General features: G+C 41.9%; 1 protein-coding gene across 9 annotated transcripts in view; it reads right to left on the bottom strand.

Annotated features, from left to right (window-relative positions):
- Positions 1-1678: 1678 nt before the first annotated feature.
- Positions 1679-13451, bottom strand: part of LOC110522465 (casein kinase I) — a 59275-nt gene continuing 47502 nt past the window's right edge. For 5 of the 9 annotated variants that reach the window (XM_036977206.1, XM_036977215.1, XM_036977210.1 and 2 more), the window contains 3 exons: positions 12517-12623; positions 10631-10654; positions 1679-9407 (listed from right to left, as the gene is read on the bottom strand). In XM_036977206.1, coding sequence (XP_036833101.1) covers positions 9353-9407; positions 10631-10654; positions 12517-12623 — 186 coding nt within the window. In that variant the 3' untranslated portion in view covers positions 1679-9352. The remainder of the gene's footprint in view (positions 9408-10630; positions 10655-12516; positions 12624-13451) is intronic. The other 4 variants (XM_036977230.1, XM_036977225.1, XM_036977214.1 and 1 more) reach the window with 1 other exon arrangement.

Below are 13451 nucleotides of genomic sequence, written 5' to 3'. Positions count from 1 at the left end.
GAGGGCAACAACCCAGCAGCAGGACCGCTACCTCCGCCTTTGTGCAAGGAGGAGAAGGAGGAGCACTGCCAGAATCCTGCAAAATGACCTCCAGCAGGCCACAAATGTGCATGTGTCTGCTCAAACGGTCAGAAACAGACTCCATGAGGGTGGTATGAGGGCCCGACGTCCACAGGTGGGGGTTGTGCTTACAGCCCAACACCGTGCAGGACATTGGCCAGAGAACACCAAGATTGGCAAATTCGCCACTGGCGCCCTGTGCTCTTCACAGTTGAAAGCAGGTTCACACTGAGCACATGTGACAGACGTGACAGTCTGGAGACGCCGTGGAGAACGTTCTGCTGCCTGCAACATCCAGCATGACCGGTTTGGCGGTGGGTCAGTCATGGTGTGGGGTGGCATTTCTTTGGGGGGCCGCACAGCCCTCCATGTGCTCGCCAGAGGTAGCCTGACTGCCATTAGGTACCGAGATGAGATCCTCAGACCCCTTGTGAGACCATATGCTGGTGCGGTTGGCCCTGGGTTCCTCCTAATGCAAGACAATGCTAGACCTCGTGGCTGGAGTGTGTCAGCAGTTCCTGCAAGAGGAAGGCATTGATGCTATGGACCGCCCGTTCCCCAGACCTGAATCCAATTGAGCACATCTGGGACATCATGTCTCGCTCCATCCACCAACGCCACGTTGCACCACAGACTGTCCAGGAGTTGGCAGATGCTTCAGTCCAGGTCTGGGAGGAGATCCCTCAGGAGACCATCCGCCACCTCATCAGGAGCATGCCCAGGTGTTGTAGGGAGGTCATACAGGCACGTGGAAGCCACACACACTACTGAGCCTCATTTTGACTTGTTTTAAGGACATTACATCAAAGTTGGATCAGCCTGTAGTGTGGTTTTCCACTTTAATTTTGAGTGTGACTCCAAATCCAGACCTCCATGGGTTGATAAATTTGATTTCCATTGATCATTTTTGTGTGATTTTGTTGTCAGCACATTCAACTATGTAAAGAAAAAAGTATTTAAGAAGAATGTTTCATTCATTCAGATCTAGGATGTGTTATTTAGGGATTCCCTTTATTTTTTTGAGCAGTGTATATACATACATACACATTTCAATGTCACATGCACAAGTTCAGTGAAATGCCTTTCTGGCAAACTCCTAAGACATGTAAGCTTCCAGTAATTTATTGGGTAAACCAACGTTTCGGCATCACACTGCTGGAGATGCCGTGACGAAGGCACTGTGATGCCAAAACCAATAAATTGCTGGGAACAATTTTTTTTATATCCTACACGTCATAATAAGTTAACACTTTATTCTATTGTACAGTGTTTTGAAGTGAAAGGATTGACAGTGTTCCCATATTCAGTCACCTTTTTATACCTCCAGTTCATTAACATGTTTTGGGGATATGGTTATTAGGGCTGCACATTTCACACAATGCAACAGTCACCCCTCACCAACCCTGGAGCACTATAGGGTGCAGGCTTTAGCTCTAACCTACTGAAACAATTGATTAAAACTAATAAACTGCTCATCAAGTGAAACTTGAACAAAGTGCATTTGAGCATCCCGATAGACAATGAAAAAGTTCATTCATTGAATCAGACGACACAATCTTGTGTATTTCTAGGACAGCAAGAAGTCCGCAGCACAAGGACAGAAACACAGGGCCAAGAGTAAAGGTTAAGAGAGATTTTTATTTTACATAAAAAACGGGTGCAAACTTGAGTTGAGTTATTTTGAAGTAGTGTAGTGAAATTTTGGAAAGGTCCCATGACATGTTTCACTTGAGGCCTCTGGGAAGTAGGCATAATATGACAGTCCAACCCCGCCCCCCCCAAAAGGAATTCAAAAACCTGAAAAAAAACGAGGGGTTTTTCAGGATAGGAGCCCTTAACTAGGTTGGTTAAAGCGTTCAAATACATTTTGAAGTAACATTCATGTTTCAACACAATATTCACAATACAATTTTAAGACTTGATTCTTATATTCATAGCTTTGAAACCATTACCAGAGAACACGAGACATAAGCTCTCATAGCACTGTACAAGTTTGCGTTCCACAGCTTTGAAGAGGGTGAAAAGAAAACCAGGCTGAGAAAATAGACTCCAATTTGAACATAAAAACAAAATAAACTTCACATAATTTACTATTAAAAATAATCAGTACAATATTGCAGTCTTGTCTCTAACCACTGGAGGTCTACAGTATATAAGCAACTCAGAAGGTAATGTCAGGAAGTCTTCACTTGAGCAGTATTTGCAGCTTGCACCCTACACAGTTCTGTAGACAAATGCAAGCAACCGTTGTTAAATGGTCCCTCAAACACTGAGAAAGTGCAGCGATTATCTGGAATGACAGTAAGAATGAAAAATGGTCATTAAGGCCCTGGTGGGCCTTGCTCATTTAAGCAGGACAGTATTATTTAAAAGTACACAAAGTATACCAATACAATAACTTTGTGCTTAAAACCAATGAGAAGAACTCAGGTAGAATTAAATCTACCCCTTTATGCAGTATGCAGAAGGCATGAGGATACAACCAGCCAAAGCCATCTGACTCAGTGTCATCTTCTGGTTGCTGATGAAGGGTAAAAAGCCATGCCCCCTCTGCAGCATCTAAATAATTTAGAGAGGACTTCTCATATGTACACAAAAGTTGGCAAAACATATATTGATAGTGGTTTCCTTAATAAAAATGAACAATAATAAGAAAACAGGGATGACAAAACAATAACTTTGGTGGTTGGAATCAAGCAAAACAAGCAGGCCTAGAATACTTAATGAAAGAAGCAAATCATCTGTAATCATAAGCAATATTACTATAGTAGAAGCCTCATGTCACCTAAATGCGCCAACGCAAAATAATATTTCACTACACAAATTCGGAGATGGTATGGTTGTCACACAAGCATAACATGGCAAATTATTATTATTTTGAATGGCTTTTCAAAATCACTTGCAATGATCCAGCTAACCCACCGAATGGGTCTAAAATGACACCATCTTAAGAGCAGAGAATAGGGCTCATGTCTACAACACGCTAACATTTCAGCGCCCTTGGCACCAGAGGTCAACAAGCTGGCACTGGGGAGCAAAGACTGAGTGAGAGAGCAAAAAGGAGAAAGGGAATGAGAATGTGCATGTGTGTGGTGAGAGAGTCAGAAATGGCTTTTCTCTGAGGTATACATCTATCCATAGATTATCCCAATACAGTGAGTGACATCTCAAACAAACCCTGCCATTGGAGGGGGTTATGTTAACATGTCATGGAGCAATGGGAATGTAAGGCTTCAAAATGACCCACAGTGGGATCAGACAGCTGTATGGGCAAATATAGAAATATATACTGCCACCAGGGGCATGTGGAAGTCCTCTGTCCTTTCAAGAAACCCTAGGGTCAGCACCTCCGTGCTGCACCAGCATCATAGCAAGTCAAAAGTCCTGGTACGAACACTGTCCTTTCTCCCTGTCCTTTAAGTAATCACTAATTAGATATGACTGGACAGGTGAAAGCCATGAGGGAAAAGCCATCACTTTCACCTGTCAAATCATTATTGATCTAACCAGAGGAGGACAGGCTCATTGTAATGGCTGGAATGGAGTACATGGAACGGAGTCAAACATGCTGTCTCCATATGTTTGATGCTGTTCCATATATTCCATTCCAGCCCTTAACAATGAGCCCATCCTCCTATAGGACCCCAGCCTCCTCTGGTTAGATCAATAATTACTTCAAGGAAGGGAGGAAGTCCTCAACAGAGTTGAATGAGAGCAAAAGGGAGAAAGGGCGAGAGAAACATGACAACAGCCTAAGCCTGAACTTTTACCCACTACACAATTAGCCTGCTGTGGTCAGCATTGATGTCTAAAAGCCTAAATGACATGTGGGTAAATCAATCAATCAATTGACCAATCCATGCATAAAGAACATTGCTCATACGCACATAATTTAGTCCGATAATTGGCATCTGAGTAAATCCTGACATTCCACTAACTCGGCCCAAATCTTTCCATTCAAGTACATTTGAAATAACTTAAATCCACACACAGCACACAAAAACTCTTTGTTACTCAAAAATATACAGAACATTTGTTTGTCCATCCATAAAAGGCAGCTAGGGAGTGGACATGCCATAGATAAATGTGTCATCATAGGAAAGACTAAAGTCCTCCTGCACACCAGGGGGCATTAGTCAGTGTTAACTTGGGATCCCGCCAAAAGACAAAAAAGTAAAAATAATGAACACTGTGCTTGGGTTTCACGCCTGTGTGTCTGTGTACAAGGGAGTTATTCAATAGAAGCATATAAGGAAATTGACAATTCCCCCAGCCTTGCCTCAAGGCCACGAGTTCTTTCCACCATTTCCATAACACACAAATGAAAGTGGATAGTACCTAGATCACGTGTCAAACTCATCCCACGGAGGGCCAAGCGTCTGCGGGTTTTTGCTCCTCTCTGTACTTGAGTGATGAATTAAGGTCACTAATTAATAAGGAACTCCCCTCATCTGGTTGCCTAGGGCTTAATTGAAAGAAAAAAAGAAAAACCAGCAGACACTAGTCCCTCCATGGAATGAGTTTGACACACCTGATCAAGATGGTAGAGAACGAGACCGGCATTCTAACTACAGACAACAGCAGGTGCAGAAGTAGTGCACTCAATCACTGTTTAAATACCTTCCCCCACCAAAAAGCAAGGTCATTCAATGATTACATTTTGTTAAATTACAGTACATCATACATTTTTTTGTTCACATTAACAACAAAACAATATATCGAAACAGACAAGATAACCCTTCAGGAGTCAACACTGGGGTGGGTTGAATATCATTCAAGTTTAGCATTTCACAACCTCAAATGTTTTGACTGCAGAGGCCATTCACATCCTTTCACTCCGATGACATTACATAGGACACAAAGGAGGTTCCTATATTTTAAATATTCAAATTCTGCTTTCTCAACCATGTCTGCGCTAATATTGATTTAAAGTGAGACACACCACAGTATCATCTCACAAAATGCGACCATTTCCACAGGCTAAATAGTGACCACGTTTACATGCGCACAGTATTCCGGACAGTAGCTCATATTCCGCTTAAGTTCTTATTCGGGATATGCTGTTTACATGCACCTTCGATATCCCGTTCATGAGTATAAACAGAATATTAGTCATTATAGTTAATATGGGTTAAATGGAAAAGTAACTGAAATATGGACACTTACTGTAGGCCTATAACCTCTCACATGTAGCATAATATAATATTAACTCCTGCAGAATTATGGATTTCTTGCAGTACAATGATACAACAAATTATAATTTTGTCTCGGGAACAGGAGTGGAGAAATATGATTTCTTTCTATCAGCATCTCTTGAGAAAATGCTTTGGCGATTGCAATGTGTTATCTTTGACACAGTTATGCCAAAAGACAGTATTTAAAGCACATAAAATATGCACCCAAGAAGAACTGAAGTCTTAACAGAAATGTTTCATAGTTCTCTGCTTTTCATTTCCTTTAAACCGGTCAAACTGATGACATTGGTCATTTTGCTCAGGACCAATCTTTCCACTGTTTTGGAGTTATTGCGTTTTCTCCCGGTCCCTAAACGAAACAGACAACTTTACTGGTGTTAAACTAGATTACGAATGCAGCAGTCAAAGCTGCTGAGGGGAGGACGGCTCATAATAATGGCTGAAACGGAGCTAATGGAATGGCATCAAACCATGTGTTTGACACTTATACCGTTCCAGTCATGACCACGAGCCCATCCTCCCCAATTAAGGTGCCACCAACCTCCTGTGTAATGCATTCATTCTATCAATGTAAGACATTCTGGTGAGCACTACTTTATTTAGTCTTCTAGGGCAACAAGTTATGACAGAAGAAAATATGCATGTATCTAACTATAGTTGACAAAGAAATGGCCTACAAAATGTCTGAAATGATTCAACCTACCAAATGTCGGAAATTATAAGCAGAAGTGTCTAAATTAGGGGTGAAAGTAGCCAGCATGCTATACAGTCCAGTGCAGAGTATCAGCAAAATCAATTATTATGGAATTATGATGGATCGAACAGCGCAGATCGCCTTCTCTTTGGAGTGATGTGTTTGACTGATGAAAACATCACAACACCAATGATATGCGCAACTGAGACTGTGCAGACTGCAAAAAACAACAGTAAACAGTGATGAGATGTTTACATGCCACAGTATCCCGTCTAAGATCAGCATATCTCAGGTATCTTATCCTGGTTTCACATAACCGGGACTCAATATTTTTCGGGTTATTGTAAACGGAATTATGGCTGTGTATGTAAAATTATGGCTGTGTATATCTTCAAACGTATTTCCTAACGCCCACATGGTCAGACAGCATTTCAAGGGCCAAAGAAGGCTCAGGGTATTAAATGACCAAAAATATATTTGTTATTTTCATGAAATAAACAGTGATTTATTAGACACAGTGATGATTTAAAATGAAATAGTAAAGACTGCATGGGGGGCTTTAAGTCCAGGTCTTGAAGGTCCACACCGCAGCACTGCAGCTTTTTTTTGTTCAGGCCCAGCACTAACAGACATGATTCAAATACTTAAAAGCCCAGTGCAGTCAAAAACATGATTCTTCTGTGTTTTATATACATTTCCATACTGAGGTTGGAATAATACTGTGAAATTATGGAGTTCCAAACCACTCTGCCAATAACAGCTCGTTTACAGTTATCCCCTCCCCACTCAGATCACTCTTGACAGTCCGAGCAAAAAAATAGCTTGAGAAATTGCTCTTTGTTATGTCTTTCATTTTGACCATTTTAATTTAAAACAATGCCAGTAAGGTACTGAATTGTTACCCAGAACTAATTTGATATGGAGATAAAAAATAAAATGTAAAAAAGGCTGCATTGAAGCTTTAACTTAGTTGACTCAGGTGGGTTAGGGCAGGGCTGGAACATAAATGTGCAACACCAGATGGTACCCCAGGATTGGAGTTGAGAACGGCCGCTCGTTTGGAATCAGACTCGTCAACATGCATGTCTTCTTATTGGCTGGTATGTTGTTGCAGTGACCAGACACCTATCCTGATAGGCTCTAATGAGAGGTGATCTGATTAAGGCATTCCATGTTAAGGCCAGAAGAGGGAGCAGTAGCATCTAAATCAATGGGAGAGCTAAGTCTGTTCTCCTTATCCAAGATTCTGTATACAGACAGACTGGCGGTAGAAGCTGCCCCGAAGTACACATCTGGGATCAGTTCATTCTATCCAAATCCTAGCCTTAAATATTAGGAGGTAAAAAAGCTAAACTGACCTTAGATCAGCATTTGGAAGCAACTTTTCCTTCATCCACACAGAGAAATCTAAGTGTTTGTGGATAACAGGGACCAGTTCAGGGGTACGTGCAATGTTAACTAAAGCAATGCAAAATGCAACTCGTAACTGATCTATTGTCGATAGATTGTCTCCCCCAAAAATGTACAACAGACCAAGGCCTGAAGTTGAAAAGGAGCGAGTGGTTACAAGCAATGATGTGCATTTGCTATAATGAACAGTGCATCAAACACAGGGATCTAGAATTCAAATCATTTTCAGAAATAAATCCCAATCTGGTAACAACTGGTCCTCTGTCCACACACATCCCTTTGGTCACTCACCAACTGCTGTCTTACATTTTTCTTGCTTATCCTTCTAATTAGCACTTTTAGTAGTTTTTAATACAAATATGGAGGTACCAGGCAAATGTAGTAAGTGACTTGTGAGGTGAATAGTACAAGCAGGTTTATTTCCCTGGCAGGGATGCATTAGGAACGTGCTGGTCTTTCGCTGTTCCCTCCTTTTCTACCTTTTCTTTCTGCTTTGACTACTTATGCCCAATCCCAAATAAACCCTTATAGATGTGAAAGAACTGGATGTGTGTTGAGCAATGTGGTGAAAACTTCACCTAGCCAACCAGAAGCAAAAGGGGAACTATTAACATACTGCTTACACCGGTCACATCTTTGCAGATCTATGAGGGGACATGAAGCGGTGTCTCGGCTTGGAGCAAGAGGTTACTTTAGGACTTTGTAGTATTATTTATAAAAATGGGCCATTCTGTGCCAGGACAGCCCGAAAATATTTTTGGGACACTTGGATTGTTATGGAAATTCTCATATAGAAACTTCATTTGAAGGAAGGATGTTTGACATGCTTTTTTATTTTTTTTAAACATTTTTTTTTTAGATAATCATGATGTAAGTAGCAATTCTAGGCCCTTTTTAGACCTATACATGCCTCCTGTAAGATCTTATGATCCATGCACCATACATGACACAGAACATCTTGGTGTCATTATACTCCTTATAGTGTGCTCTAACATATGGACTATGTCTACATTATGAAATACAATTTTAGATTAGCTCATTTTAGGACATTGTTTGAAACAATATATATATACACTCTACAAGTACATCACATTTCCAGAGTAGGCTTTTATAAGCACCACCAACACAGTGAATGGGAAAATGGATTCAAAAGGGAACTCCCTCTGCTGGTGAATTGCTAAATGTGCAATTCTAAAGGAGGGATGTGATTGGTTAATGACCTATAATGTCAACTTCTATATATAAAATGGGTCATACTGTATCTTCCAAAGTACCAGAAAACCACTTTCATTATGATAGAAAAAAATGTGATACAAATGTAAAAAGCATGTCAAACATTCTTCCTTCCAATGAACTTTATATGTGAGAATTGCAAGAACAATTTGATACTCCCAAAATATGTTCAGGCTGTCCTGATGTGGAATTGCCCTAATATCTCCTATACTTCCAAGACAGTCAAACAGGGCTAACTGGGAGGGGCTGGGTGGCATATGAACCAATTAACCATTAGGACACATTCATACATCCACACATATGTACAGAGATAAATATGCATGAACAAAAAGCAAACAATTAGGGACAGCTTAAGACCTGCTTTTACTGGGGATGTGAGAGTGTTTGGTGAATGGGGAGAGAGAGCACAAGAGAGAGACGTGAGACAGAAAAAATATGGGGTCTATAGACTGCAAGACTGGTCTCCTCAGTCCCTAAAAGAGAGGGAGGGATATTTGACTTTGATCTCCACTTGAGCAAAAGGGAAGAAAAAAAAAACTGAAGATTAAGAGATGTTCTCCGGTATCCAGAGGGAGTGTCAGTGGTCAAATTATCAAAGAAAGGTCTCTGTGGCGAAGGTCATTCAGTAGGTCCGGGTCATTAAGAAATCGCATATCTCTCGTAATAAAAAGTCTCTCTCCCAACTACAACTGGAAATGCCCCTTAATTAGTTTCCTTAAAACCAAACCCGCTCAGTGACATCGGACAGAGTAGCAGGAGCTCATTTCTGCCGTGGAGTGTTCTTCTTCCGTTTTCGCTTGAAGAAGCAACAGCACCTGAGAGGAAAGGAATGAGAAGAGGGAGAAAAGGACAGTTACTTGGCAATCTACACTGAATATACCAAACAGTAGGAACACCTAAAGAATTGAGGCTGTGCCCTCAGAACATCCTCATTTTGTCAGGGCACGGACTAAAAGGTATCGAAAGCATTCCACTGTGATGCTGGCCCATGTTGACACTAATGTGTCCCACAGTTGTGTCAAATTGGCTGTGTCCTTTGGGTGGTGGACCAATCTTGATACAAACGGGAAACTGTTGAGCATAAAAAACCCAGCAGCGTTGCAGTTCTTGACAAAAACCAGTGCGCCTGGCACCTTCTACCATACCCCGTTCAAAGGCACTTTGTGTAAATGTTTTGTCTTACCCATTCACCCTCTGAATGGCACACACACACAATCCATGTATCAATTGTCTCTAGGCTTAAAAATCATTCTTTAACTTGTCTCCTCCCAATCATCTACACTGATAGAAGTGGATTTAGCAAGTGACTACCATAGCTTTCACCTGGATTCACCTGGTCAGTCGGTCATGGAAAGAACAGGTGTCCTCAATGCTTGGTATACTCCGTGTGGATCTCTCACTATTATCCCTTAAGACTCATGTTGCACTCAACTCACAACTTAAAATATTCAAAATGTCAGCTTGTAAACAAACCCAACAGTGACACGTACGGGTTAGAGGTAATAAAGAATGGACGTTGAACATTTAACAGGTATAAGAATGAGTGTGAGAGTGTGACGGTGAAGAAGAAAGCAAACATTCAATGGGGAGGGAATACACCCAGACTCTGTATGCTACCCAGCTGGCCCAAAAACATTTGTCAAGTTCTGCAATTAGATTGTACAAGGACGCAGGTTAATAACTGTAGAACCAACGTTCTAATTCTTTGCGTGCCCTGTAAGAACGCCATTCGCAAATCCGTTCTTGACAGAAAACAAAATCTTTGTGTGGCCCAGGCATTAGTCTTTCCAGTTCACTCAAACTCTCAAAAGCTTTACATTTGAGCTACATAACCATCCTTCAGCTCCTCTCAGTAGTGTGAAAAGGATATTAAATCACATCATGTGAGAGGCCTAAAACCCAATAGGAAAGTAACATAGTAATTTGTTTAATGGAAGGGGTGAAGCCAAGAAACCGACACAGTGCTGGATATGTTGTCTGGTGCTAGTCTGGTCCACTCCCTTTTGAATGGCTGATGTGCATGGGAGCGGAGACTCACCACAGGTTGAGCATTTTCACGCAGCTACAGAGTGTGAGGAGAAAAGACATATTAATACTGTACAGAGAGAGAAAGAGAGGGACAACAACTCAAGATAGCCCTTCTGAAATGTAGAACTGCATGCACATACATACACACGGGTAACAGACAAAACTGTGTCTGGGCAATGGAGGAAAGGACAATCATAGGGAATAATCAGAATAGGGATATCATCTGTAAATCTACTAGATGACATTGAATGTGAAGTTAGGTATATGGTACTTATTCACTATTTTGAAATGATGATTGAACAGGTAGAACAGAGTTTTACTAAACAAGGATGTGGCTTTTTATTTTGAAAGTTTTTGTTTTAGCTAGTTGGTATATTTTCAGAACATTTTAAGAAAATAATTCTGATAATCTTAATAACTTTTCCCCTCATATTGTAATTGAAACTAACAGAATCAAATTTGGATTTGTTGCAGATGATCAGTTTATCAGGAGATCCCCCATCAAAACCCCATCCGGTCCGAACAGGTTCCATCCACAAGATACAACTTGTTTGGACTTGATCCTGGCTCAAGCAGTTTGACTTCTTGGATCCAATCCTCTTTGACTGAGCTTCAAACGGGTTGGGATTGGACAATCAGTCAATCTCATGGATTGAGCAAAAGTCATAGTAAAGAAATGACTCCAATGACCACTTGCTGTTGTAAATTGTCTTCCAATACAAATAATAACAAAGTGCTACTGAAAGAGACAGATGACCAAGCGAGAGATGGAGAGAGAGCTAGCTACGACAGAGAGAGCGAGAGAGAGAGAGAGAGCTAGCTACGACAGAGAGAGAGAGAGAGCTAGCTACGACAGAGAAAGAAAGAGAGCTAGCTACGACAGAGAGAGAGCTAGCTACGACAGAGAGAGAGAGAGCTACGACAGAGAGAGAGAGCTACGACAGAGAGAGAGAGAGCTACGACAGAGAGAGAGAGAGCTAGCTACGACAGAGAGAGAGAGAGAGAGAGAGAGAGAGAGCTAGCTACGACAGAGAGAGAGAGAGAGAGAGAGCTAGCTACGACAGAGAGAGAGAGAGAGAGAGAGAGAGCTAGCTACGACAGAGAGAGAGAGAGAGCTAGCTACGACAGAGAGAGAGAGAGAGCTAGCTACGACAGAGAGAGAGAGAGAGAGAGCTAGCTACGACAGAGAGAGAGAGAGAGAGAGAGAGAGAGCTAGCTACGACAGAGAGAGAGAGAGAGAGAGAGCTAGCTACGACAGAGAGAGAGAGAGAGAGCTAGCTACGACAGAGAGAGAGAGAGAGAGAGCTAGCTACGACAGAGAGAGAGAGAGAGCTAGCTACGACAGAGAGAGAGAGAGCTAGCTACGACAGAGAGAGAGAGAGAGCTAGCTACGACAGAGAGAGAGAGAGAGAGAGAGAGAGAGAGCTAGCTACGACAGAGAGAGAGAGAGAGAGAGAGAGAGAGAGAGAGATAGCTACGACACACAGAGAGAGAGAGAGAGAGAGCGCTAGCTACGACAGAGAGAGAGAGCTAGCTACGACAGAGAGAGAGAGCTAGCTACGACAGAGAGAGAGAGCTAGCTACGACAGAGAGAGAGAGCTAGCTACGACAGAGAGAGAGAGCTAGCTACGACAGAGAGAGAGAGCTAGCTACGACAGAGAGAGAGAGCTAGCTACGACAGAGAGAGAGAGCTAGCTACGACAGAGAGAGAGAGCTAGCTACGACAGAGAGAGAGAGCTAGCTACGACAGAGAGAGAGAGAGAGCTACGACAGAGAGAGAGAGAGAGCTACGACAGAGAGAGAGAGAGAGCTACGAGAGAGAGAGAGAGAGCTAGCTACGACAGAGAGACAGAGAGAGAACTAGCTACGACAGAAGACGAAGTGCCAGATACATACTTGGCCTCTTCCACCACCTCCACCTCGGCCTGCGCTGTGATAGGTGCGTTGGAATGGGCCGTCATTGGGTCGTCTGCATTCAGGTCCCCATTGGTGGAGGTTACCACCTGAGGCACATGGGGGGGAAAAAGGTCATATTAGTCAAACCAAAATAAGGATTATTCTGCTAGGAGGATTAAAAACAGAAAAATACAACATTGACATCTCCATCATAAGGTCAATCAAATACTGGCATGATCATAATACAGCTCAATGTGTCATGATTACATTAAGTGCCTTGCTTAAGGGCACATAGACAAATGTTTCACTTAGTCGGCTAGGGGATTCGAACCAGCAACCTTTGGATTACTGGCCCAATGCTCTTAACCGTTAGGCTACTTGCTTCATTTTGTGACAACTAACTTAACACCGTCACAACATAAAACTGTCTCTCACATATGCACACTAGCTTGCAGTAGGCCTAGCCAACTATCTCAACAACAACAAAGTGTCAAGTTAGCGTGAAGCGGATTGTCATACAGTGCCTTGCGAAAGTATTCGGCCCCCTTGAACTTTGCGACCTTTTGCCACATTTCAGGCTTCAAACATAAAGATATAAAACTGTATGTTTTTGTGAAGAATCAACAACAAGTGGGACACAATCATGAAGTGGAACGACATTTATTGGATATTTCAAACTTTTTTAACAAATCAAAAACTGAAAAATTGGGCGTGCAAAATTCTTCAGCCCCTTTACTTTCAGTGCATCAAACTTTCTCCAGAAGTTCAGTGAGGATCTCTGAATGATCCAATGTTGACCTAAATGACTAATGATGATAAATACAATCCACCTGTGTGTAATCAAGTCTCCGTATAAATGTACCTGCACTGCGATGTAAGATGTTACATTGACATCAGCTGTAATAAATGCTTACGGTATCTCGCCTGCTCGGTCA

This window comes from Oncorhynchus mykiss, chromosome 1, assembly GCF_013265735.2.
Source record: "Oncorhynchus mykiss isolate Arlee chromosome 1, USDA_OmykA_1.1, whole genome shotgun sequence".
NCBI classification, from domain to species: domain Eukaryota; kingdom Metazoa; phylum Chordata; class Actinopteri; order Salmoniformes; family Salmonidae; genus Oncorhynchus; species Oncorhynchus mykiss.
The sequence above is the reverse complement of the archived record's forward strand: the minus strand, read 5'-3'. Positions and strand labels throughout refer to the sequence as shown.